This window comes from Amphiura filiformis, chromosome 17 (genome assembly GCF_039555335.1).
Source record: "Amphiura filiformis chromosome 17, Afil_fr2py, whole genome shotgun sequence".
NCBI classification, from domain to species: domain Eukaryota; kingdom Metazoa; phylum Echinodermata; class Ophiuroidea; order Amphilepidida; family Amphiuridae; genus Amphiura; species Amphiura filiformis.
Genome location: NC_092644.1, coordinates 50,111,585 through 50,137,842, shown reverse-complemented (window position 1 = coordinate 50,137,842; position 26,258 = coordinate 50,111,585). Strand labels below are relative to the sequence as shown.

At 36.4% G+C, this 26,258-nt stretch overlaps 1 protein-coding gene across 1 annotated transcript in view; it reads right to left on the bottom strand.

Annotated features, from left to right (window-relative positions):
• The window catches only part of LOC140137265 (kielin/chordin-like protein), a 133,314-nt gene that overhangs the window by 27,367 nt on the left and 79,689 nt on the right, over window positions 1–26,258 (bottom strand). Inside the window, 21 exon segments of the mRNA XM_072158911.1 lie at window positions 4,197–4,282; window positions 4,901–4,994; window positions 5,380–5,462; window positions 6,366–6,503; window positions 6,950–7,046; window positions 7,265–7,347; window positions 9,054–9,144; window positions 9,685–9,861; window positions 10,431–10,513; window positions 10,982–11,072; window positions 12,922–13,071; window positions 13,396–13,572; window positions 14,392–14,474; window positions 15,430–15,606; window positions 16,398–16,491; window positions 17,730–17,812; window positions 18,719–18,895; window positions 19,669–19,765; window positions 19,878–19,963; window positions 20,871–21,053; window positions 26,000–26,102. Of these exon segments, the coding sequence (XP_072015012.1) occupies window positions 4,197–4,282; window positions 4,901–4,994; window positions 5,380–5,462; window positions 6,366–6,503; window positions 6,950–7,046; window positions 7,265–7,347; window positions 9,054–9,144; window positions 9,685–9,861; window positions 10,431–10,513; window positions 10,982–11,072; window positions 12,922–13,071; window positions 13,396–13,572; window positions 14,392–14,474; window positions 15,430–15,606; window positions 16,398–16,491; window positions 17,730–17,812; window positions 18,719–18,895; window positions 19,669–19,765; window positions 19,878–19,963; window positions 20,871–21,053; window positions 26,000–26,102 (2,433 nt within the window).

The following is a 26,258-nucleotide window of genomic DNA, read 5'->3' as shown; positions in this document are numbered from 1 at the left end:
TGTAAATGCTAAAGACATAAAAAGACTCTTCAAACGCAGTCATTGTCTTTAAAATGTATTTGGTAAATCTGAACAAAAGCTAACATATGCAGTATACCCATACATGACTTGAAAGTAGTTCTTTAAAGAGCATGTGCAAATTAGCCGGTCCTACATTACTGGCACACAGTATGCTGCATTAGAGTGCACAACATCATATCCATCCATCCATATAGGCTACATAAAAAACATGAGAAAATCAAAACTTCTTATCCCACAAGGATAAACTAGTGAGCAAATATGAAGCTTACAAGTCTGAATCTACTGAAATACAGTGCAGTGTCTTAAACTGATGTGTTCATGCTTCAATAACATGTGGAATAAAATATGGTGTCAACTCTTTAGTCTACATTCTCTAGATAACTCACATATGGACAAACATTTTTATACAGAGAACTACTCATTTGTCATGTTAATATTGTGTATTTTAACATTTTGAAAAGATAGCTCAGTATTATTTAAAGGTGCACTTTGTGATCCACAGCCTCATCACCCCAATTACACTAAAAATTTGAGATTTTTATACCACCAGAATCCTAGAACTGCCAAATGTTTGTGTGAATAAACTTTCATGAAAATTTGGTTATTTGACAATTTGTATTTTCCATTTGTTGACAGACAGAAATTACAAAACAGTGGCTTATGGGGCAATGTAATACTTGCAATTATAGTCAAATCACAAATTCAATGTTCAAATCAACTGTATTTTTTTGAAAAAAGCTTTATCTTGAATATTTATTGAACCATGTCTTAAAAAGAGGAGGGTGTTAGAATCACAAAAAGCTTCTTTACAAATAGAAATTGGTCCATCGTTCGAAATAAGCCCTGTCGCAGTGCAATTTGCATCCTAAAATTGCCTGTTGCGATAAAACTTAAAAAGTGTGGTGCAAAATTGCGATACCACATTTCACTGATTTTATGTGTTGATTGCATGAGACACTTGAAGATGCTTTGCATCAGATGAAATTGCACCACATTTCACTGATTTTATGTGTTGATTGCATGAGACACTTGAAGATGCTTTGCATCAGATGAAATTGCACCACAACATTCAAAATGGGGTGCAAAAGTGCACCACAAGGTAAAAATATTAATTCAGAAACTGGGTTTGACCATATGTTACAATGTACTCAAATCTTTGTTAGGTCACGTTTCAAGGTAGGGTGCAACAGTACTGTCTAATATTGATTTCAATCCTGTCATAGTTACATAGTGCATGTCATTGAGATCTGGGGATCTAGAGTCCCCCTTCTATCACTCCTAATCATGCACACACATGTCTGTATACCTGAGACCATGTTGCCCAGTAATCAAATTGCTGATAACACCGTCTGGTGTGTGACCAGTACCATTGTCTGAAGTGACTCCAATTACACAGGTTTGTTACCGTCTGGTTTAAGAGTTAACCCAACAGAACAGAAAGGTGAGATCAAAGAAATGGGGTGAACAATAGAAAGAGGGTGGGGAGAGAGAAATACGTAATGAGTGAGAGAGACAGAGAGAGACAAACAGATACAGATGGAGTAAAAGGAAGGGATGACAAGAAAAAGACAAGACATACAGAGACAGAGAGATGAAATAAGGAAAAGAGAGGGGAGATGGAGACTGAATAGAAAAAGGAGTAGAAGGGTGTGGAGAGAGTGTGAGAGACAGAGAGTGTGTGGGGGTGAATGCGTAAGAATAGACACACACCCCTGTGTGTGCGGTGTGTTTGCTGCCAACCGAGGACAGTGTGTATTGCTATCTAACCGCGGATGTGTGTATCGTGTTTTCATCGCCAAAACATGGACCAAAATGACTGATTTTTTTGTGTATGATACGAAATAGAATTTTATCCATCAACTGTACTGTATTTTTTACACATATAATAATAATAATAATAATAATGTGAATTTCTAATGCGCACATTTCCACCAAATCAATGGCGCTCAAGGCGCGATACATAGATTAACTTAAACAACAAAATAAAAAATTAATTTACATTACAACTTAATCTACACATGAACAACAATCAATAGGTGAACAAAATATGGTGATGCACATCAGTAAAATGCTTCTTTCATTAAGTGAGTTTTTAAAGAACTTTTAAACTGTGTTAAAGATGTACTTAGTTTAATGTGGGTTGGCAGAGTATTCCAGAGACGTGGTGAAGCAATTGAAAAAGCCCTATCCCCCCATGAATGTTTTGAACGGGGTTCGCAGAGAAGCGATTTTGAGCAGAGCCCGCAAATTTTAGCAAACATCACTATAATGCATTTAGCATGCATTTGAAGTCTTTTGCAGCAGTTTGAGACTGAGGACTGTCCTTTGTTGGAGGTAAGTCCGTAGTTTAGGGTGAAAAATCTTGTGTGTGTCCTAGTTTGCCGGCAAACACGTACGCACCCCCACCCACATGTATATTCCCCAAGTGTTTTTAAGTTTTTACTTGTGGAATATCACACACACATTCTAACTGTGGAATTTTTCACATATTCATCCATATCCAGATCAACTTTCTGTAGAGGTGTTCGTATCACAAACTGAGGGTGTTAAGGCCAGAGTAATGGAAGACACATTCGTCTACGACCGAATTTGAGATTTTTTGATATTTATCAACACTAAGATGTATTCTTTAACTTGAAACTGATAAATTACAACTTGCTAATATTTATTCGTATTTTTGCTTGATTTATTTCACTCTTTTCAACTCTAAAAAGTCACATGGCTCAAGACAGCTTAGTAAATTGGCGGAAATAATGAGTCAGAAATGTGCGAATGCGAAATATTGTGATTACTTGCACGATTCGCGTCACAAGGACGCCAAGCGCAACTCTGCGCGTATGTCCAACGCAGTCAAGGCGCGATTCGTAGGTTGTTCACGCCAGCAAATGTGGTGTAAACAAAACAAAAATTTGCAGTCAAAATGCCACTTAGATTTTTTAATTATTTTGAATTTTGACGCACTGAAAGCAGACATTATAGATTCATTGGTGCAAAAAGATGCATATTTAGACCATGCACCAGATACAGCTTTTACAAGGGTGAACGTCTTACCGTTTTAAAATTTAAGGACGTTTTGTGCAGAATTTTGACATTTTTTACTAAAACGTCGATTTCTCAGAGTTCACTTTTGACAATATTATGCGATTTTTGTGACAAGATAACTCGAAAAATATGCAAGCAAAGGGTAAACTTTTGCACTATCCTTTAGAGTACATCAAACTCTACGACAGGTTTTTTCATTTTTTCAAAATATTTGTTTTAAACAAAAATATACACCATTATGTGCAATTTTAGCTTAATAGAGTGACAAAATGGCTTTTTTCACATGTTTTTTTTTTAATATTTCGAAAAAAAGAGACGAATTTCAAAAAAATAAAAAAAACCTTCCCTAAGTTCATGTCTCTTCTTCATGGAAAGCTAACTGATTTTTTTTTTTTTTTTGTACGGATTTTTTCTAAGTTCTAAGTTGGGGTAAAAAAGTGAATTTTTGTGATTTTCTCAAAAATTTCTTGACTCATTTCCTTTCCAAAAATGTATAGTTTTATATACTTTGGACATACAATTCAGAAATAATGAAGCTCGAAAAGGTCCATGTTCTCTCCCATTACTCTGCCCTTAAACCCCTCTTTGGATGAAAGACCTCCAACCATGGAGCTCCATCGTTGTGATAAGACTCCACAGTTGGTATGTGTATAATATGCACACCTCCACAGTTTGAATGCAGATGCAAACACCCCACACACAAATGACAATGGAAGTCAAGTATTTCAAAAGGGATAACAGTCACATATTACAGACAATAGAGAAATCAACAGAAAGACAACAGAATGACAGACACAATAGAATACAGAACAGGAAAGATGGACAAGAGCAATGTGAAAATGTAACTATAATATTGAAACTTAACAACAAAAAGATTATGATTTTAGATAAAAGAGAAACAACAGAGATTCTTAGATAGCAGTAGCTATCACTGTGGACTGTGTCAGCTGCCAGTGATACTCAATGATAAATACTGATACAGTCCAAAAATGTTGCCCATGTAGGGTAGAAGACAATTAAATGTCACACAGAAATAGCAGAGATTTCAGTTGGTACCACATTTTTCACATGGGAGGGTGATTCTACATAAGGTCATGATCTGTTTGACCTGATAATTGTATCAAATGACTTACTTTGCAAGAGCATCTTGAGCATGGGTCATTAGCCGGTGTGTATGTCTCCCCATTCTCATAGACAACACCATCAACAGTACATTGACCTTTGGTGAAAATAAACATCAGATATCAGTTTAATATAGCAATAAAAACAAAATAATTATTGTTAGAAACAGTTGATTCAACTCTGAATGGTTTCTCTTATTATTATCAATAATTTCACATTATATGCAGGATTTTTCTGTGAGGCTTTATATCATGAAATCAAAACATGCAAATGGCTTCAGTTTATCCACACTGAAAATAGTTTACAAGTAATGCAAGTGTCAATTTGAAGCTTGAACCTACCCACCTCAGGCCTCGGCATATTATCGATGTCGATCCGATGCCGGTGATTGAGGTCATACTTTTGTTGACCTCAATCATCTGCATTGAATCAATGTCGATAATATGCCGAGGCTTGAGGTGGGTAGGTTCAAGCTTCAAATTGACGCTTGTGTAAGATTTGACTGAAAATGGTTCACCCATCTAAAACTCAAGCAGATAATCTTAGCTGCAGTGGTATATACTGCAGATATCTAGATGTCTGTGTTTCAAAACCAAAAGTCCCAGACCATTGTTATGGCGAATAAGAGTGAGGTGAGTTAGTCCACCATGATTAGCAACATCTATTAGCATATACGTTGTGTACGTGTATGACAGAGTACATCATGTTTTCTTACCAATGCACACAGGGCAGCACTGTCCTGCAGGAATCACAGGCTGTCTACAGTTGACTTGAACACACTCTGGGTCACGACAGCTCACAAAACCAAACTAATTATATAGTAAAACAAAAATATAGACACAAATTGGTTAGATTACCTGGTAAGGCCTCAGACTCCTCAGCACTTTTAACTTATTCAATGGTATATACACAGTGGCAGCACTGGGGGAGACATTGATGAATATGACCACAGTCAGAACTCTTCCACCAGTTTCCACCAGTAAAAACTCTATTACGAAAAATGTCTTTTTCTGCAGCAATCTTGAGTAACATTTTTTCATTTTTGCCCCCTGAAATTGTCTGTCCCCCTGCAAATTCTAAATAAAAAATAACAAAATTCTGATGCCGTTACTTGGCATATCAATAATGGTATTAACAAAATTCAATCATCTAATATTTCCTTCTCTTAGGAAGAATTAAAGCAACCCAACTCACATTGCAATCACATGTTCTGCATACATTTGCTGGGTCAGGGAAACTAGCACCATTAGCCCATGGTTTACCACCATACGTACAACCTGCAAACAAACAAAATATATTGTTATCCTGTTATGGTATTAAATAAGTTTAAAGACATATTATTAAAGAATTCCTAAAAAAATAAGAACCATTTTTAAGAAGCACAAGCTGGAACAGTAAAGGAATAAAAGGAAGCAACAAAATTACATTACAACTTCCACTGACTTCCACTGGTGTTTTCATTTTGAGGTACTAGATAGGGCCATATTCTCAAAGAATTACTAACCGAGTCCATTTTTGTGTGCATGTGAAATGTCTAAGTTATGTAATTATGAATCAATATGATATTTTATGCAAAGATCAAGTGTTGCTGTACATGTATAATGACTTGATTAATTCTCGCTATTCACAATAAGGGCGCGCCAGCGGTTTGCGATGTAATCGTGATGTATCATGGGAAAAGGTCAACATCCAAGTCCGCGCAATACAAATATTACCATGCTATTACATACGAACACGTGACAATATTTTTTTAGTTTGTCAAAATAAAGGTGTTACACGCGAATAGATACTCAATAATACTTAATAATGTGATTTGAAATGTGCACAATTAATTTTTTCTCTATCGATTTGCGTGTAATACTGTTATATTGACAAACTAAAAAATATTGTCACATGTTCCTATGTAATAGCATGGTAATATTCAGATCGCGCGACTTGGATGTCGACCTTTTCCCATGATACATCACGATTACATCGCAAATCCGCTGGCGGCGCCTTTATTGTGAATAGCGAGAATCACAGCCACTCTAGGCAAGGACTACATAATTCTGAAGACTCCAACATGTCCTACAGACTTGTCAACCTGATATGGCTGGATTTAAAAGTGCATTAATATAACTCTATACTCCTATAGTAAATAGTGAAGAAGGACATTATAAACTAAGTGATGTTTTACTTGCCTTCACATTCCAAGCAGCACATTCCCTGTCCTGCATTAGGGCAGTTAGCTGGTGGACAGTCCCTTCGAGTGCATTGCCAGTCTCCATTCACACAAACACAATCTTGACACATGTCTGGATCTTCTTGCTCCTCACAAGCTGAAAATAATATAATCAATCAATCATTCAATCAATCAATCAGGTGGGCATTCCAATATCAATCAATTACAGTCAATTCATTAAATTGTTAATGTTACACGTTTTATTATTTCTATACTATTTACCAGATTTCTTTCGCACTCGTTGCCGATGCTAACCGATGTACAGTACAGTGTATACATGGAAGTGGGGTTCCAATTGGCTAATAGAATTGTGTCATGAAATATTGGCACCTTATATGCTGTTCAAACTGCGTAGCATCACATGACCAAGGTGTGAACTGGATCTTTCAACGTGATTATCAGGATGAGGGCATCAGCCAGTCATTGCCAGTGCAAAAGAACCTTACTGTGCTTATGTCAATTTTTCATTTGACAAATTTAAGGATTTTAAAGGAATAGTGCAACTAAGGGTGTCTACAAATTACTAGATGTCTAGAGAATTACCAAGTGGACAGGTAGCACAGCATTCTCCTGGAAGTTTGACGGGGTTATGGCATGGTGTTGGTGGGCAGGAACGAGGTATACAGCTTACTGAACCTTGCTATTAAAGAAAAATGTAGATCATTTTGTAGATTAGTAGATTAATGGCAATATATATTTCATGTTAATAATCTGTTTATTCATAAATTGGATATAATACTGTTGATATCTTGAGAGAGTAATCCATACTTAAAATTGAATTCAGATACCTGTAGACAAAAAGTTGTTTGTAATCTTAACAAAATCTTTTGAAACATTTTTGTTGAAATGTGAACTTACTAAGCACAAGCAGTCTCTGCACATGTCACTTGGATCCATGAAAGTCTCCCCATTACGTACCATCACATCCTCATACATACAGCCTAGAATAACAATCAACATTTTTAAAATGTCACAAAATTTCAATGTATGCTTCAAGTAATTTGTTTGGTGCAATTGTACCATATGACCATTACTCACATTCACCATCACATCATATTTGTTGATATTAAAGGAAAAATTATTCAGGGATTGGTTGGGATTTTGGGCCTGGGCGTTTCTATATCCTTGGCTGAGAATTTGGCATAAACTGACATCTACATCCTCATAATCCCCTCAATGATGATCTTTCATTATCAAATCAAAGATAGGAATTTAGGTAAAGAATAAGTTTATTGCTTTTAGCCTCCATTGTGCATCTATTGTCTCATATAACACACACAATACTATTGTTTAAAGTAAGACTAGACTACCAAAAATATTATATGAGATGATAGCTGCACAGCAGAGAATAGTAAAGAAGACCTTATTCTCATTCTTAAACACTTACACTCAAAGAAGATGTTAATATTTATAAATTATTTATTTATAAATTATTTATGTTAAAGGGCATTTCGTGATCCACAGCCTCATCCCCCACTTTTCCCAAAAAAGTTGAGATTTTTACACCACTGGATACCTCTGGCTACATAATGTTTATGTACCAAATATTTCTTGCAGATAAATTCGTTTAGCAAAAATATCGCCAAATTTGAATTTCGTTCTGGTGCACCAGAACGAAATTACAACATATTGTCTATGGAGCAGTGTAATACACATAATCATGCATAACTCGCAAACGCAAAATCGGAATCAACTGAAATTTTGGAAATAAGCTTTTTTCGTGGATATCTACTGAAAAATGTCATAAAAAGAGGATGCTAGGATCACGAAATCCTCCTTTAATATTAAACAATAAAGTACGTATGTCCTAGCATTTGCTCATTGAATTACAAGAACTTTGAATCAGGCTACTCCAGTTGAAATCCACACACACCCTATGGAAGACATGACCTTATAGAGTACCGAAGTGATGATGTCACAGAAAACTGTTTTTTTTTTGCATTTCAGCGTTTTGAATACCATGTATCGGTGGGCGTGATGAAAACATCCACAGTCAAATTTAGTGGGAATCGGATCATGAGGGCCCGAGATATGGCCCCATGAATACCTAATTAGCTCCATTGAAATCAGTGTAAATTGGCCTGGTTCCAAACAGTTATGAACCAGGCCAATTTACACTGCTTTCAATGGGGCTAATTAGGTATTCGCGCGGCCATATCTCAAGCCCTCATGATCCGATTCCCACTAAATTTAGACTGTGGATGTTTTTCATCATGTTCTACTGAAATATGGTCATGAAAATGCTGAAATGCAAAAAAGAAATTTTGATGACGTCACACTTCAGTACTCTATATCTCCCATACAGGAAGGGTAGATTTCAAATGGAGTCACCTATTCCAGTAACCCCAAACAGAATACCCATTGATCATTCATTGTTTATCATCAGGTAATCTTCATAGGCAATGTTGACATTTGAATGTGGGTTTCTGACCAAATTAATCTCATATTTGGCCATTTTCGCTCCATTAGTGCCAATTTTTGCGCACTTCACACAAATTTATTCCACTTTTGCACCATTTTGCATCACGTAAGTTTCAATAACTGATTCTGGTGCCAAAAGGGGCTGGATTCACTATACTTCAATAAAAACTTTTCAACCCCATTTCCCCATAATGTCAAAAAGAATCTACTCCACTGGTAATCTTACCATCACATGCTGGGCATAAGCATTCATCTGGCATCCCATGTGTACAAGACACTCTTGGACAGATCTTGGTACCACAATTCACATTGCCATTCTAATAAATAAAGTAATCAAACACAAAATCATTAAAAATCATACACTGAAATCATAAGAGGCCTATTGTATCCAGTTGTATTCAAAACTATTTCCATGGTGACGCCTTATTCACTTCCATGTTTTTAAAGTTTAGTAGAAAGCCAAAACCACATTTCCTTGGGCTAGCAATGCTGATCGAATTTTAATTAACCATTTTATTTTTTTTCTTTGGTCTAGCAATGCTGACCAATTTTTAAATAACCAATTTATTTTAATACAGTTCACAAGAATTGGAAAGATAAAACCCAGTCACATAAGAATTGGAAAGATACAACCCAATCACATATTCACCCACATTCCCCTACAACCCCCCCCACATACACACATAATGCTACTGTTTTACCAGGCAGGTACATACATCACAAGCAACCAGTGTACCGTATCGGGAAGTGACTGGCCACTGTTATAGATATTGTGATTATAAGAACAGCAATCACACACACTACCCTAGTACACAGACGCACCCCCTACACATACACTAACACATGAACCATCTTACCAGGCAAGTACAGACACGGCAGGCATCCAGTGTATCAGGGAATGACTGGCCATTGTCGTAGATATTGTCATTATAGGAGCAGCCATCACATGTAGGACAACATCTTTCAGGATATTGGACTGGGTTGAAACATCTCGGCTGTGGGCATTCTGAAAGCTGACACTCAACTGATCCTCCCTGAAAAATTGCACAAATTGTCATTAATGTTACAAAAAACATTCTAAAATGTGACACGATCAAGGGGAATAAGTTGGATGTCACTAATATTGTTTTTGAGATATTGGCAAAAACAGTGTTCAAATTCTTTTGTTTTATATTGTTTTCAACCAATGATAAATTGCTCATAAATCAGTAACCAGGTGTCCAATTTTGATTGGGTTTGCTTTAAAATGTAGCATTCGTAAACTGCCAGAAAAGTATGTAAAAAACTTCCAACATGAGACTCATTCCCCTTGATCTTGTCACAAATATTCTTTGGATTTGTCCTCGGAATGATAGTAAGTGTTTGAACATGTGTTCCTCAGAATAATAGTGTTACATATTATATGTGTGTTGATAATAGGTTTTACCTCCCTTCTGGGGTATGTGTAACATAGTGTACTTCTGACAACATACAATATATCGTCAGAAAGAGAAAAAAAATGTCCTAGAAAAAATGGCACGTTTTAGTGCACTGTCCTCAGAAGTAATATTAATACATCCGCACACAAACACACACTCTGAAACCAAGAAATCATGCATCTTACCCGGCATGTACATTCCCTACATGGATCTTCTGTATCAGGAAACTGTGAACCATCTCGATACTCTACACCCTTAAAATCACAACCTATCAATAGAAAACAAGGCAAACTAGAATTATGTAGTTCATAAGTAGGGCAAGGCTACAAAGAATGAAATCCAAAAATCTTGACTTATTGGACCTCAGTTTATTGGAATTCAATTTAACACAACCCACAAAACATCATGGCTAGAACTCACCCCTACCACAATCTTTATCCCATTTAGTCCATTTGGCTTCAAAGGCGGTACATCCGTAACCCGCAATGCGGCACAAAGTGACTGCTCCCTACAGATACCCTGACTTTGATTATGTGTGTATCAACGAAAGCAAATGGACTATAAGTACTTGTGTAGTGAGTTTCATATAACGTAAGCATATTTATTTCACAAGGTTTACCCTTTATGCTTAAGCATAAATTTTGAATAGATTACACTGGGAGCATAGTAGCTTCATTCTGTATCTCTTTACTGAACATGATACAGGAAGGACTTACTGTGTATTGGTAAATCTTACCTCCACATGATGGACATCCACAGACATCATTTACTGGATGAGGACATGACGCTGGTTCACATGAAGCAGGACCACAGTTTACATTACCATTCTGAAATCACAACACACTTTATATTATACTTTGTATTTATCTTTTACTTCATTTCTTCAAGACAGCAAATTATAAACAAATTATTGCAAACAATCATCCTTAAGGGGTACAACACCCCTCGATAAATTTGTGTCTATTTTTGCATTTTCTCAAAAACTAATAACACACTGGTAACAAAAGTTATGTATATTATAGGGCAAGGAATCCAATTACTACACTGGAATATTAGTGATCCAAGACAAGCGGTTGTTCGCTATTTATGATAAGAAATAAGGTACCGCTAGGATGTACCTCATTTCCTATCATATATACTGAACCGCTTGTCTTGAGTCACTGAAATTTCAGTATAGTAATTGGATTCCTTGCCCCAATAATATACATAACTTTTGTTACCAGTGTGTAATTATTTTTTAAGAAAAATGCAAAAATAGTCACAAATTTACCACAGGGGTGTAGTACCCCCTTAAATTACACTAATTTTGATCCTTTAAAGTGTGATAACAACTTGCCATGTTTTTGCAATCTTTTTGAGCATACGATTTCAGATGTAAAGTCTTTTAAGACTTTAACATTTAACATGCATTAAACAACTTTTCACAAAACTGACACATGTAAAGTATGCAGACCTGATATGCATAATTTAAAATGTATAAAACTTGCCCTCCCTGAAGACAAATTTTTCCAAAGGTATGAAAATAATTTACTTAGTAAACAATATTCTCAGATCTTATATTGAAATAAGGATTTACCAGACAAAATAAAATGCCATTTTTCACTACACTATGTGACGATGTCATCACTGTCATGCAGACTTCATCCTTACCACCAAATGACATGAACATGATCCACTTTATCTTTCAATGACACATGCAAACTGGGCACTTACTGTAAAATTGTGTGTGATTGACGCCTGTCATTATAATTAGAAACAGGGATAAAAAGAATTTATCGCGTCTGATGTCACTGTCAATTAAGATCTTTGATTGGTTAACACAGGTTAATCAGCGCGTAAAAGGAAGACCGATCTATCTGGTGCTGATCGGAGAAAAGGAATAGCAGCAAATGGCAAACAATTCTGTACTTTTACAAGGCAAAAAGCAGCTTTTCTAGGCATTGTGGACATGGTGCCTTTGGTTAAGAAAGTTTCCTACTATAAAGACGTAACTTTTGAGATGGTTTGCATGTCGAAAGGTGCAAAATTAACAATAAGGCGCCCGGTTATAAATCCGCGCTCAGCAAGTCATCATCACGACTCTTGTAAACAAACCGTGCTCAAATTTGATTGACAGATGACGTCAGACGCGATACATTCTTTTTATCTGTGTCTTTAATTATAGAATCATAGAATTTGTCACCAGTCATAGGTGGTCACATTGTCACTTACCAGACATATACAATATCTTCTTCTTGATTAAGTTCATCAGGACTGTAATATTCCATTAATCAAGTATTTCTTCCATAGAAGCTCAATTGAAACACTTACTATAAGGGACTTTGTTCTTTTCATCAGCCAGATGATGCAATGATCTGCTTGAGTTGAAGTGAAAATGGATCTGGATCCGGAGGCAGGGCACCCAATCTATGATGTATGGATCTTTGGTGATGAGAATGTTACTTCACCCAATACCAACAAGAAGTCAACTGGCAACAACTCAAGCAGATCAGTGCATTATCTGGCTGATGGAAAGAGCAGACCGTGGCTCTGGAAACGTAAACTCTGTAAATGTTTCAATTGGCCTTGTATAGAAGAAATGCTTTTAAATTAACATACAATATCTGTTGTTAGAGTCATACAGTCTGTCACAATTCCTATTTGGTCTTTCAACTGTACAGTCACATTGTCACTTACCAGATATGCACAAGATTGACATCCATTACTTGAGTCAGGGAATGTATCCCCATTGCCATATGGTCTTCTTTCATACAGACATCCATCACATGTAGGACAGCAATCACCAGATCTCTGGACAGGATGGGTGCATTCTGATGGAGGACATTGTCACTTACCAGGCATGTACAAGATTGACATCCATTACTTGAGTCAGGGAATGTATCCCCATTGCCATATGGTCTTCTTTCATACAGACAGCCATCACATGTAGGGCAGCAATCCCCAGATCTCTGGACAGGATGAGTGCATTTTGATGGAGGACATTGTCACTTACCAGGCATGTACAAGATTGACATCCATTACTTGAGTCAGGGAATGTATCCCCATTGCCATATGGACTTCTTTCATACAGACAGCCATCACATGTAGGGCAGCAATCCCCAGATCTCTGGACAGGATGGGTGCATTCTGATGGAGGACATTGTCACTTACCAGGCATGTACAAGATTGACATCCATTACTTGAGTCAGGGAATGTATCCCCATTGCCATATGGTCTTCTTTCATACAGACAGCCATCACATGTAGGACAGCAATCACCAGATCTCTGGACAGGATGAGTGCATTCTGATGGAGGACAGATGCTGTCATAACACTGCACATAGCCAGCCTGGTAAAAGCAAACACACAACACACAGTTAACACTCTATACATTGGTTCACTTCAAGTTCCGTAGTAACATTAATGCTTTTTTGCCATTGCGCCGCAAATGTGCTGGCAAACCGTCCTTGTATGCGTGCGTATAAGCACTTCCCAATTAACTTTATGTGCGCAATTTAATACTGCAACAAGCGAAATATGCACATACGTCACTACTGAACTTCAAGTGAACCAAATTATAGGCATTGATAAGAATTGAGATTGGCACATTAATTGAACATAATGGCCTGTCTTCATTTTGCGATTGAAAATATAATCAAGACTTCTGCCACCTAGTACATACTGACGCCCTCAGTCATCAGCTATGTGTTGACGACTATGAAAGTCAGCACCAGAATGTGGATGAATGATTCTGTGCAATTAGCCATTCAGTGTGATCCTGTCATTGTGGCTCACAAAGACACAGGCACACTGGAGGTCGCATTATGGTTTGTGACCAAAGCCACACGTAAACATTGTGCGTTTATTCTCGACGAAATGAGAGCTGCACAGTATTGGAAGGAAGGAAGGAAGGAAGGAAACATTTTCCCTAATCAGGAACTTTTTGACAGCTATGTTTGTTAGTCATCACTAACAAGCATAACACATTAATACCATGTGCTATTGGCTGATGATAGAGTATTCAGTCTAGTACATTACTAGTGTTCAACCATGTTTTTCCAGGGGCGCTATTTATTCATTTGATTTACTGTAAGTTCAAAAACTTTAAATGGCTATGATTACAACTTTTTGTTTTACTTTACAATACTCCAAGAGTGTGTGAACCTACCTGGCATTCACAACGTTGACATGGATCAAATGGATCATCAAATTCTTCACCAGTACGGATATCAACTCCATTATAATGGCATCCTATCAAACAATGCAGATTCAAGATTGGTTGTAAGTAATTTGTTACATATATTAATTTATACTCAACACATTGGATGGCACAGCTTTAAATAAAGATTTATGACGCCTGCCTATTGAGCTTACAAAGTTTCTTAATTTAACAGAGAGAGCTCAAATGATGTTTCTTGCCACAAGAGTTCTATTTTTGAAAAAATGAAAGTGAAAACATTTGTTTGATTTATCATTTCATGCAAAATCTCCCTCAAAATTCAGATCACCTTTTGGCAATTTATGTTTTGATCATAATTATTTAGTGCTTTCTCAGTCATGGCAGTCATTATAATATCTGTACTGTAGAAAGTAGATTTTAGCCCATGGGGATTGACGATTAGTCTACTATAACTTTCTATAGAGTGTATACAATAAACCAACCGGAACAGTATAACAATTGAAATGGCAGACATGTTGGAGGACAGTTAACTTAAGATGACAGAGGGACCGGTCTCTAGATCGATACCACAACCATTCATACCAATTACATGTTATATTGTATTATTTTCTGTGGTACCTTATGGAGGACAGAATTTTATTTAAATGAGGATGACTCTGTCATGAGTGATGTCTTATTGTGTACCCTCTATATGTTAGAGAACTCAAAGTACAGGTCTTTCAACTAACTGGTGTCATTTGTGGAACACTCGGTACATGTGCAGCTTCACAGGCAGCAATGTGTACAGCGCAGTTGGAACCTTTGCAGAAATGACAGATCACACTCCTGTATAACATATTACTGAGTAGACTGTGTGATGGGTAATGCTACATGAAGGCCATAAATGTGTTTAAAGACATGTAGCATGTATGTTCAGGCTGTGCCGCCATCCCCTACTCAAAATATTGGCCAGCCCATCCATTATGACATGATATTGGATAGGCAAAAGACAAAATCCAATCTTTTATTCTCTATATAATATCTTACCATCACAGGATTCACAGCATTCAGTCTGTATAGGATATGGACACTGTGGAGGTTGACATGGTCTTATCTGGCAATCAATAGCGCCATCATCACAGAAGCACTCCTGACAGGTATCCAATGGGTGCTCAAAGTACTGACCATGTGGGTAGGTTTCACCATTGAATAGACAGTCAATATCTGTAAATAACATGATACCAGATTTAGTCATAACATATCTAATTGGAATGGGCAGCTGATTTACATAGGTATCATTAAATCCCAGATTTTAAGTAGGAAGTCATAGACTCATGCAAAATGCTATGATAAACCACCATACTGAATTGGCATACATGTGACATAAAATTATATATCTGACATTTTTTTGACAGAGGCTAATGTCAATGATATTTGGGCTTTAAAAAAGTAACTGTATACATTACAATGCCATGGGCATACAACACACAGCTCTATTGGCAAAGTCACAAAACACTCCGGGCAACCTAAAATTTCCATAATTTGGAACAACAAAGATTATTGAAGGCATAGCAAAACAATCCAGACTTACGCTCCTTTCCTGTCAGTAAGTCACAACCACACATGGCATAGTATCATTCAATTAGACCCAGAGACTTAATTTTACATTTTGCCTCATTTATGATGTGTGTGTAATGCCTTGTGCTGATAACACACACTAAACACATGTGCAAACACTCCTGCTTTAGAATGTCAATCATGATTTCAAGTCTTTACTAAAAATGCAGTCATTTCATAGTCTGCCCAAAAGAAATACATCGAACATGCATGGATATGTCATAACATGGAGCTACACAGAGTCCCCAGCTTAATATCTATATTATACATTGTCCCATTCAATAAATAGTTTGCAACACCTTTCCATGTCTTTGGGCTAGTACCATAAAATCTGACCATTCAACATGTAAACAGAGGAAAACATATGACAATAGAATGAAATATTGTAATCACATTACCTATGCATACTGGACAGCAAGCATTTGGAGGTGTTCTTTGATGTGGGCATGACAGCGGTTCACATGGTATTGGACCACAGCGTACATTGCCATCCTATGGAGATAAAATGATGGGTATAATGTGTGAAGAACTGCACATAGAACCAATGGAAAACATGTGAATAATCATGATAATGCAAATGTTATTATTGGTTTTTGGTCAAACTACCCTAAATTGAACAAAACAACAACTAATAACTCTGAAACTTGGCACCATAAAAAAAACACGAATTCACTCAATTCAGATTTCAAGTACAGTCCAACCTCTCTTATCCGGCCATGATGGGACCAAGCACTGACCGGATAAGTGAAAAATCTGGATAAGTGAATTATATGTAATTCTGCATTGAATGTCTGAACATTAATGCTAACATTGAAACAGCTAAATGTTACTCAAAATGGGGTAATAACACTGACAGATGGTATTTGATTTCTGAATGTCATATAGTTATGGCCTTCTAAATGCTTCAGTGAATGAAATCAAATTCTCATCATTAAAAACACATTTTTTATGAAGATGTCCGGATAACAGAGAGATCTGTATAAAAGAGGTCTGGATAAGAGAGGTTTGACTGTAATTACATGTATCATTCCTATTTTATTCTGCAGTCCTATGCAGCGTAACCTCTCTATCTGGTCTCATTTTCAGTCATTGTCATTTTCAATATTGAGAACACGTCCTGCAATATATGTGGATCCAGGGTTTCTCTACCTGAAGTCAGTTTGAGCAAAATTCCTTAGGCGTATTATATAACAATAGATACAGCTCACAGGTTTAAACAATAGATATCAAAGGTGTAAAATGTTATACATCTGACAGCCACTTAATACATTATCCCTTGTTCTCTTCCATATCTACAATGATATGTACAAGTGAACACAACATCAGCTTTGATAAAAGCAAGATAACCCCATAATACCCTTTGTACCTTGATTCACAGCAGAGCCCGATACATCCGTTCATATTTTTTAATGTGCCGATCCAGCTTATCGTATAAAACAATGGGTCACCCTAGGATGATACTTGTTCAGTAATCAGTACAGGTGCCAAACTTTCATGATATGATGCATGATATTGAACTCTCATTGAAAATATGAAAAAATTGAGCAAAAACACCCCCTAAAAAGGGTTGAAAAATAAAACTAAATTTTGGTGAAAAAAACCCCCAGAATTCATCATGCCTGCAATTGGCAGAAGAGAACCCAAATTCCATATTTATGTAGTACACACACACTACATCGGCAAAAAAAATATGAAAGACGACTGATTAAGGTTGAATAAATCAAACTTACATTACATGTGCACATCTGGCAGGAGTCATCAGGGTCAGCGAATTCAACACCATTGACATAATTCTGTCTTTGGTAGGTGCAATCTGAAATAAGAAAACAATTTGTTCAAATTAAGTAACAGACTTTGCACTACATCTGGTGATCTCAGTACAATTGGCATGAGAGTCACATTATTTCTAATGGTGTGGATGGGCAATTATGTTGACAATGCTTTCCTCCTGCATTAACACCAAAAAATTAAAAATCTTCATCTCTTCATGTATCGTAACACTTTTGTATCACTGTTTACATCTTGTTGGTCAGCAAAAATTAAGATTTCAACAACTCTTCCTATACCTTTGTACAGGAGCCAAGCGTTGTTAATCGGTGATGAATCCACAGTCCAGTAGCGTATAGGCGAACACAATGTCACACGTACGCATTACGCATGAGCGCGAAGAATTCGTCATGTCTGGAACATATGCGTAAACATGAACTCTCTTACGTTGGTGGTAGCAGCTAAATATTACCACTTTATTCTTTTGTTTTATTGCTGATATCAACAGAGAAATACCGCGATCTTCTTGTAAGGTTGAGTGGCAATGACAAACGGACATTCCGAATAAAAGAATCATGTGAATTAGACATCTTTAGCTTGTTTCGTTGTTGAAAAAAGCTGCTCTCGCAAAGTAAACCACTCAGGCGACGCGGACGCATCGTTGATAATCGGTGATGAACAACAGTGAAACATGATTGAATCCCAATTCATCCACATAACCAGAAATGTACTGTACTATTTGAGATACCCCACAAGGCCAGTGTCTGCAATAAGTGTGTAGCAGTTGCAAAATGCTACACAATTTTCATCATTTGCTGCACAATTTTGGAATGTGTAGCAATTTTGTACCATTCGTAATCATTCGCTCCCAAATTTTGTGAGCATTTTTGCTACACAAATAAAATTGCTTAATGCGGACCCTGCACAAGGCTATTTATTGAATCAAACATACCTTGACATTTCTCACAGCATTCTCCCTTGAATGGATGTTGACATCTTGCTTGTGGGCATTCTTTACGATTACATTCCACAGTGAGACTAGGTGTACACTCACATATCTGACATGCTGTGATAGGACTGTCAAATTGTTCACCTACTCTGTATACTTTGCCTGCATACTGACATTCCTCTATAGAAGAAAGAAATAAAACATTGTTAGAGGAGCATAATTCTCTTGTACAAGACTGAAATGCATGGCCATGACACACAGGCATAGACAAATTGATTTATTTTCCGGGAAGCCATAACCACATCTTTCACAAAAGTAGCAACATTTCCCACAATTTCTTGTGGGAAAATTTCTCTTCCTTCCAAATGCCAAAAACAATTCCTGGAAGAAGGTTCCGGGTACGTTCCACATTTATTCCAGGCATGATGACAAACGTTTCATGTGTTATATATAAAGACATTGATATACCTCACACATGGTCTTCCCAATTACAGGCTTCAATTAGTAACAGAAAGAATTGTGAGGTCACTGATCATTGCTTCAGAAACAAAAGCAAGCCTGTTGTCAATCTAATTCACTGAAGACGTAGGAACATAAAATCCAGGTCCTGGTAGACTTCCCTTAGAATTTTAATTTACAATTTGATTGCACATGACCTTTGACCTCAGTATATGGCCTTGCACACCTCCCAAAAAATAGTAGCTAGAGCTTCTGACCATGGCCCACCTTTCCTGAAAATCTGAAGTCAGTCTGCCTATGCAGTCACGAGATACAGCATCTGGAGGTAGGTACGGATATACGTATTGCAAAAACAGTAAAGGCATAAAAAGGGAGAAGGGGGATACGGGTCACATATGTGAGGTAGATTATGCCTTGTATGGAAATAAGCTCACCCCAATCTACTGGATTAAGCACATAAAAAGACAGCAACAATAAAGTGGAAGTTTACTTACGTGTTGCACATATTGGACAACATGTTCCTGGTTCTTTCACTGTAACCTCACAAGGCAGTTGTGGACATGGTATCTCTTGACATAAAACATTACCTTCCTGTAAAGATCAGAAAAATTCAATTGATTTCAAAGTCTGTTACAAATTCTGCACAGAGTAAACAGAATTGATGATGTACTAGAGAACTCAGAGAAGCAGCAACATGACTTACCAGACATTGGCAATTTCTGCATGGATCGGTTGGATCAGTAAATATAGCTCTAGTATCAACGTGAAGGCCTTGATAGGTGCAACCAGCTAGGAGAAAAAAAATGTACACAATATTTTATTACCAGTCTCAAGGAACATACATAACTACTGTAATATTAATGTTCAAATTGTGTTTTCTCAGCTTCATCAAAGGAGGATCATCTGACCAACAACCTTGTCCTCATTTTGTCTCCATCAAAATGGAGATTTTGGTATTAATGGAAAACACATAATGGAGATTATGATATATGATTACAGCCAATAGTTCCCCTGGGGTTAACCCTAACCTTACCCGTGGTTTTTGTGCTATCAGAAGGGAAAGAAGGAACGAAAAAGGAGAGAAGATGAAGAAGAAAGTCACTTGGCACCCCCGGGATTCGAACCTCGGACCCCTCGCATGCCACGCAGAAGATCCCCAGCATGTAGCTACACAGGTGACGTTGGCCCGGCCAACGATTCCCTGAGTATATATATGACTTGGTCTGATTGCGTCATTAAGTCCCGTGGAATGCATGCACGCAGAGCGGTTTTAATAGTAAGCTTTAGTGAGTCCTAGTTAGGTTAGGGTTAATACAAGTCATCTTGAAAGCTAAATGTCAAAATCAAGAGTAGGGTGGTTTCAGCCCACTTGGTAGGTTTTTAGTTCATAATTCATAAGTTTATAGTTTATAAATTCATTTTACAGTTTCCACTGTGACCTTTTTGTCAGACCTACGGTTAAGAAGTCATAGGTCAAAAAAACGTTAAGATTTCAAATTGCTCATATAATGGAGCTCAAACTTTGACCGAGCTTTCCGGAGGCGCGCACTTAGCGAGGGGAATCCTGCCTTCTTTCTGTGTGAAAATGTGGTAGGGTATTTCAATATGAGCCCTAACCATGATAGCCGAAAACCGTGAAATACGGGTAACCGCCTAGTAGTTCATAAGTCAAGGGTTATAAATCTATTTCTCTTACTTGTACAATCTGGACAGCATCCATCAGTCCTAGGGTGGCGACATGGAGCTGGTTCACATGTCTGAGTCAATCCACACTCTACTTCACCCAATGTACATTGGCATTCTTGACATTGGAGTCTCGGATCATCCCATTTTTGACCATTTTTATATTTTTCTCCATTATACCGGCATGTATATGATTCTGTAGCAATGTAACATTCAAATGTAAGTTGGACTAATCCAGTTGAAATCCATACATCCTGTATGAAAGACATGACCTTAAGGCCAGAGTAATGGAAGACACATTCGTCCACGCCCGAATTTGAGATTTCTTGATATTTATCAACACTAAGATGTATTCTTTCACTTGAAACTGATAAAATACAACTTGCTAATATTTACCCGTATTTTTGCTTGATTTGTTTCACTCTTTTCAACTCTAAAAAGTCACATGGCTCAAGACAGCTTAGTAAATTGGCGGAAATAATGAGTCAGAAATGCGCTGAATCTGCGAAATATTGTGATTACGCAGCGATTCGCGTCAAGCGTGACGCCAAGCGCAACTCTGCTGGCGTATGTCCAACGAGTCAAGGCGCATTCGGTATGTTTTTAACGCCGGCAAATGCGGTGTAAACAAAACACAAATTTGCAGTCAAAATGCCACTTAGATTTTTTAATTATTTTGAATTTTGGTGCACTAAAAGCAGACATTATAAATTCATTGTTGCAAAAAGATGCATATTAAGACCATGCACCAGTTACAGCTTTTACAAGCGTGAAAGTCTTGCCGTTTTAAAATATAAGGACATTTTGTGCATAATTTTGACATTTTTTACTAAAACGTCGATTTCTCATAGTTCACTTTTGACAATATTGCACGATTTTTGTGACAAGATAACTTTCGAAAAATATGCAAGCAAAAGGTAAACTTTTTGCACTATCGTTTAGAGTACATCAATGTCTAGGGAAGGTTTTCTCATTTTTTCAAAATATTTGTTTTAAATAAAAATATACACCATTATGTGCAATTTTTAGCTGAATAGAATGACAAAATTGCTTTTTTCACATGTTTTTTTCAATATTTCGAAAAAAGAGACGAATTTCAAAAAAATAAAAAAATCTTCCCTAAGTTCATGTCTCTTCTTCATTAAAAGCTAACTGATTTTGTTTTACTCTGAACTGATTTTTTTTTAAGTTGTCACAAAAAAATTGGGGTAAAAAGTGATTTTTGTGATTTGATCAAAAACTAGAGATTTTGAAAAATCTGACGTCACCATGGGATTCCTTGACTCATTTCCTTTCCAAAAATGTATAGTTTTATATACTTTGGAGATACAATTCAGAAATAATGATGCTCGAAAAGGTCCATGTTCTCTCCCATTACTCTGCCCTTAATCTGACACACAAGTCACCCATTCATGTAACCCCATTTAAAATTTGCACTGTGTGGGATGTATGTGTGTGGAAGATTAAGGTCATGTCTTTCATATCTGAAGGGGGTGTATGAATTTCAACTGGAACAGCCCAATTATAAAAAAAATAAAATGACAAGTTTTATCTACACTTTTTAATCATTTTAAATTAATTTCAAAGATCCACTTGTATCTTGGAACAACAGCATGTTAATACTATTATGCACATGCACCTCTGCGCCTACATGTATGTAGTACACATTCAAACAATGACACGCACAGCCCAAAACCAAAAACACACACATTCCTATCTGTAAACACTGGTATTGCAGACATCGACCAACCATGTTCAGTTTTCATTATCTAACTGCAGACACCATGGATCTGGTTACGGTTGGTCTTAACCCTGGAATTATGGAAACCTTGGGGCATCATAACTACTAAATTGTTTGTCTAAACAATATGAAAGTATACATATTTAGAATGGCAGAGACTAGAATAATTCATCTGCGAGGTCAAATTGGGCCAAAATGCTAATTTTTTTGGCCCACTTCTTTTTCGTTAAACGTAACAAAAAATTCTTGGGCCAAAATTTTATTAATTTTTAAAAACTAGATAAAAATATCAAGGAGCTGTTTTTTTATTGTTTTTTTAAATTTGACCAACTTCACCAACAATATTTGAAATTTGGGCGATAATCTGGCTTTTTTATGATTATTTTGAAAATAAAGTTTTACGAGCAATGTGAAGGAAAACTAATTTACCCATGGTGAGAAATGGACAATCCCAATTGTGTTTTGTCGTTTCTGTGTCAGGTCATTGCTAGCCACCCATTGTGTTTGTTGTGGTATTAGCATGATTTGATTTGATTTGATTTGATTTGATTTGATTTGATTCAGCATGTCAAAATGGATATTCATTACAAGCATTATATTGCACTTACAGGTAAAATACTTATTATAAACATACAATTTTTTACATACATAATCCATAACACCATGCCAAGGATAGCCCTTTAAACTTAAAAAACTTATTTTCAAAGGGGTCCTTATAGTACAGAAAAAAGATATTAAAAGTTAAGACTGGTAAAAAACACCAAATAGAAAAACCAAAAATAAAGCATTGAAACAAAAACTACAAACTAGACATTCATTTGATTTAAAAGGTGAGCTTTGACATCTTTTTTAAACTTGTATTTCAGTGAAACGGATTTAATATCTTCCGGCAAACTATTTTGCTAAAAGTCTTGATCCTGTGAACTTGAAAATTCAAATCCCATCCCCTTGTGCTATATTGATGCACACTTGATAGTCTAATAAAATTCTCATTCATGTAGTCAGGACAAGTATTGTAAAAAATATTAAAAACATGATTTAAACAGAGCTGCTCAGCTCTGTTATTTATATTAAAAATGCCAAGATTTTTGAAAGTCAGAAAGACCGATGTGATACTGAAAATCCTTATTCAGGATGAAACGATTGATTTGGTTTTGAGCAAGGTATTAAAGTCTTTGCGTGTGATATATGGAAATGCCTGCATACAATGAAGAGATTGAATAGTCAAAAAGGCATAGAAAAAGAGCTGAGCAGATTGTTTTTTTGATGCTTTGATCAAAAAAATTCTCTTGCCTATAAAGGAATTATAGGCTAGAATTTACTTTCTTAATTATATTAAAAACAATTTGTTTACCAGCAAGATATTGATTTAGTTCGAGCCCAAGATAAACTACAGACTGTTTTGCGTTGATAATTTGACTGTCACATGTGATGGAAAACTCAGGATATTTGTTTAGTTTTATGGAGCATGTTTAGAATCATGGCCAGGGATCCAATGGGATACACCGATTTTGTAAACATCTTGATGCGCGATTGGGTTTGATGATCATTTATGAATGTCATTCCATCAAGTAAACATCAGGAAAAAATGCCCCTACCCATCACTCCCAATAAGGGTATGGGGGCGTTTAGTAAACACATAATTAAGAGTGATAATTCACTCTCCTTAAGTAAAGGGAAATAGAGAGAAGTTAACAGCTCAATAACAAACAAAAACAAATGATGTGTATTATGACATGTCAATTATGTTGCACTAGCATGTTGATTTCTAATTGTCCTTAGGTGATCTGCAAGTAAAGTAGTGAGAACAGTATCGTTAAATGTTATATAAATTAGATTATTGCAATATAGAGAAACACTGGATAAGCAGTAAGTGTCAATAGATCGGCAGTACAAGAGTGCTGAGGCTTGTGGATCAACGTCTAGGTGTTGTGCCTGTGCGTAGCGCACTACAAATCACTGCCCTTTTTTTCCAAGCAAATGGTACAAATTGTCAGAATGTTATTTTAAATTAACCAGCTTGTAAATTCCAAATGTGTTTATCACAGATGCCATAGGTAATCAAAAGGAAGGCTTTCAGAGATCTGCAAATATGCACAAGATCTTCAAAGATAAGGGTCATAATTTAATATTGTTCCCCCTTTTATAATTATATTTATATCAGCTCTAGAAAATGGAGAGCTGTCAAAATCAGTTAAAAGAGTTATATGTGCAAATATTTGGTTGCTGCTTCAAGTAGTACATTAGTAATTGTTGGAGATTGGGATTTTTAGATATTCTTTTCGTAAATTATAATGATACAATGATGCACAGGTAGACGAGTAATTCACAATAAGCCTTTTATCCATTGTAGCTTAAACACCTGTGGCTGGAATCTCATGGTCCATTCGCCCTCGGAGATCTTGAATTGTATGCACCAGCAGTATATATATACCTTGTGGGGGTCCCAGCCATGATATGTTATGTTAATCAACGGTTTAAGAGTTTTACACTCAGGAATTTAAGTTCTAGGGGGTGGGTCTACCCTAGGATAGGTTTTGATCTGAATTGGAAAAAGTGAACTCTACAGTCAGCGTTACTGTTCAAGGAATCCAATTTCACATCGATTTAAGGAGTACAAATTGTAACACTTTACTCCAGTTGGTGTCACTGTGGTGGCTGTCGCATTCCAAATGTTTCCAACAATGTTTTCTCTATGAGAATATATTTTGTTAATTTTATTTCGGCTGAGATCAAAGGTAATTGGTGTTAATTCTGAAACAAATTCAAAATGCTCAATAAAAGGCAACTTGATGGAGTGCCATTCATGACTAGCAAAATCTTTGTGTCCTTGTCTTTTTTGGCTTTCTCGGTCTTGGGATAATTATGCATTTTGTGACCATTTTTGGTGCAAATTTCTCAAAGTTGGTCAAAATTCAAAAATATTTAAAAAATGCTCCTTGATATTTTTATCTAGTTTTTAATAATTAATAAAAAAGTTGCTTGGCCCAAGAATTTGTTTGTTACGCTTAACGAAAAAGAAGTGGGCCAAAAACCATTCTTTGTGATTTGGGGCAAAAAATGTGCATTTTGGCCCAAATTTGACCTCACAGATGAATTTATCAAGTCTTTGCCATTCTAAATATGTATTCTTTTATATACTTCAGACCAACAATTTAGCATATCGAGAAAGTACAAATTTAAACAATTTAGCAGTTATGAGGTCTGAAAGTTTTCATAATTCCAGGGTTAAGACCTTAAGTTGTCACTATCCATTTTTTGTAAATGCTGTTTTCAAACTAAAACAATGTCCTGGAACAATGAACATCGCAGTTCCTGCATGTCCACAGTTACACAGATTTCTTACATGTGTGTCCTTGTTTACCAGTATTTACAAAAGCTCTCCCATACACAAATCTTACCAATTGAACATGTAGGGCAACATTCTCCCCTTGCAGGTGGCGAAACTAAATCACAATTATCCAGCCTCGGACAAGCCATTCTTGTACAGTCAACACGACCCTCCTACAAATATAAGAATTGGAAACAGTTGAGTATAATCACATCATAAAAACATTTGTTCCTTTACGGCAAATTGAAAGTATGGCATTCTAACTTTTTAGCGCTGAATCGCAGCAGGTTAATTTTAAAGTGCATATTGCAGCTTCATTGAGATATGTA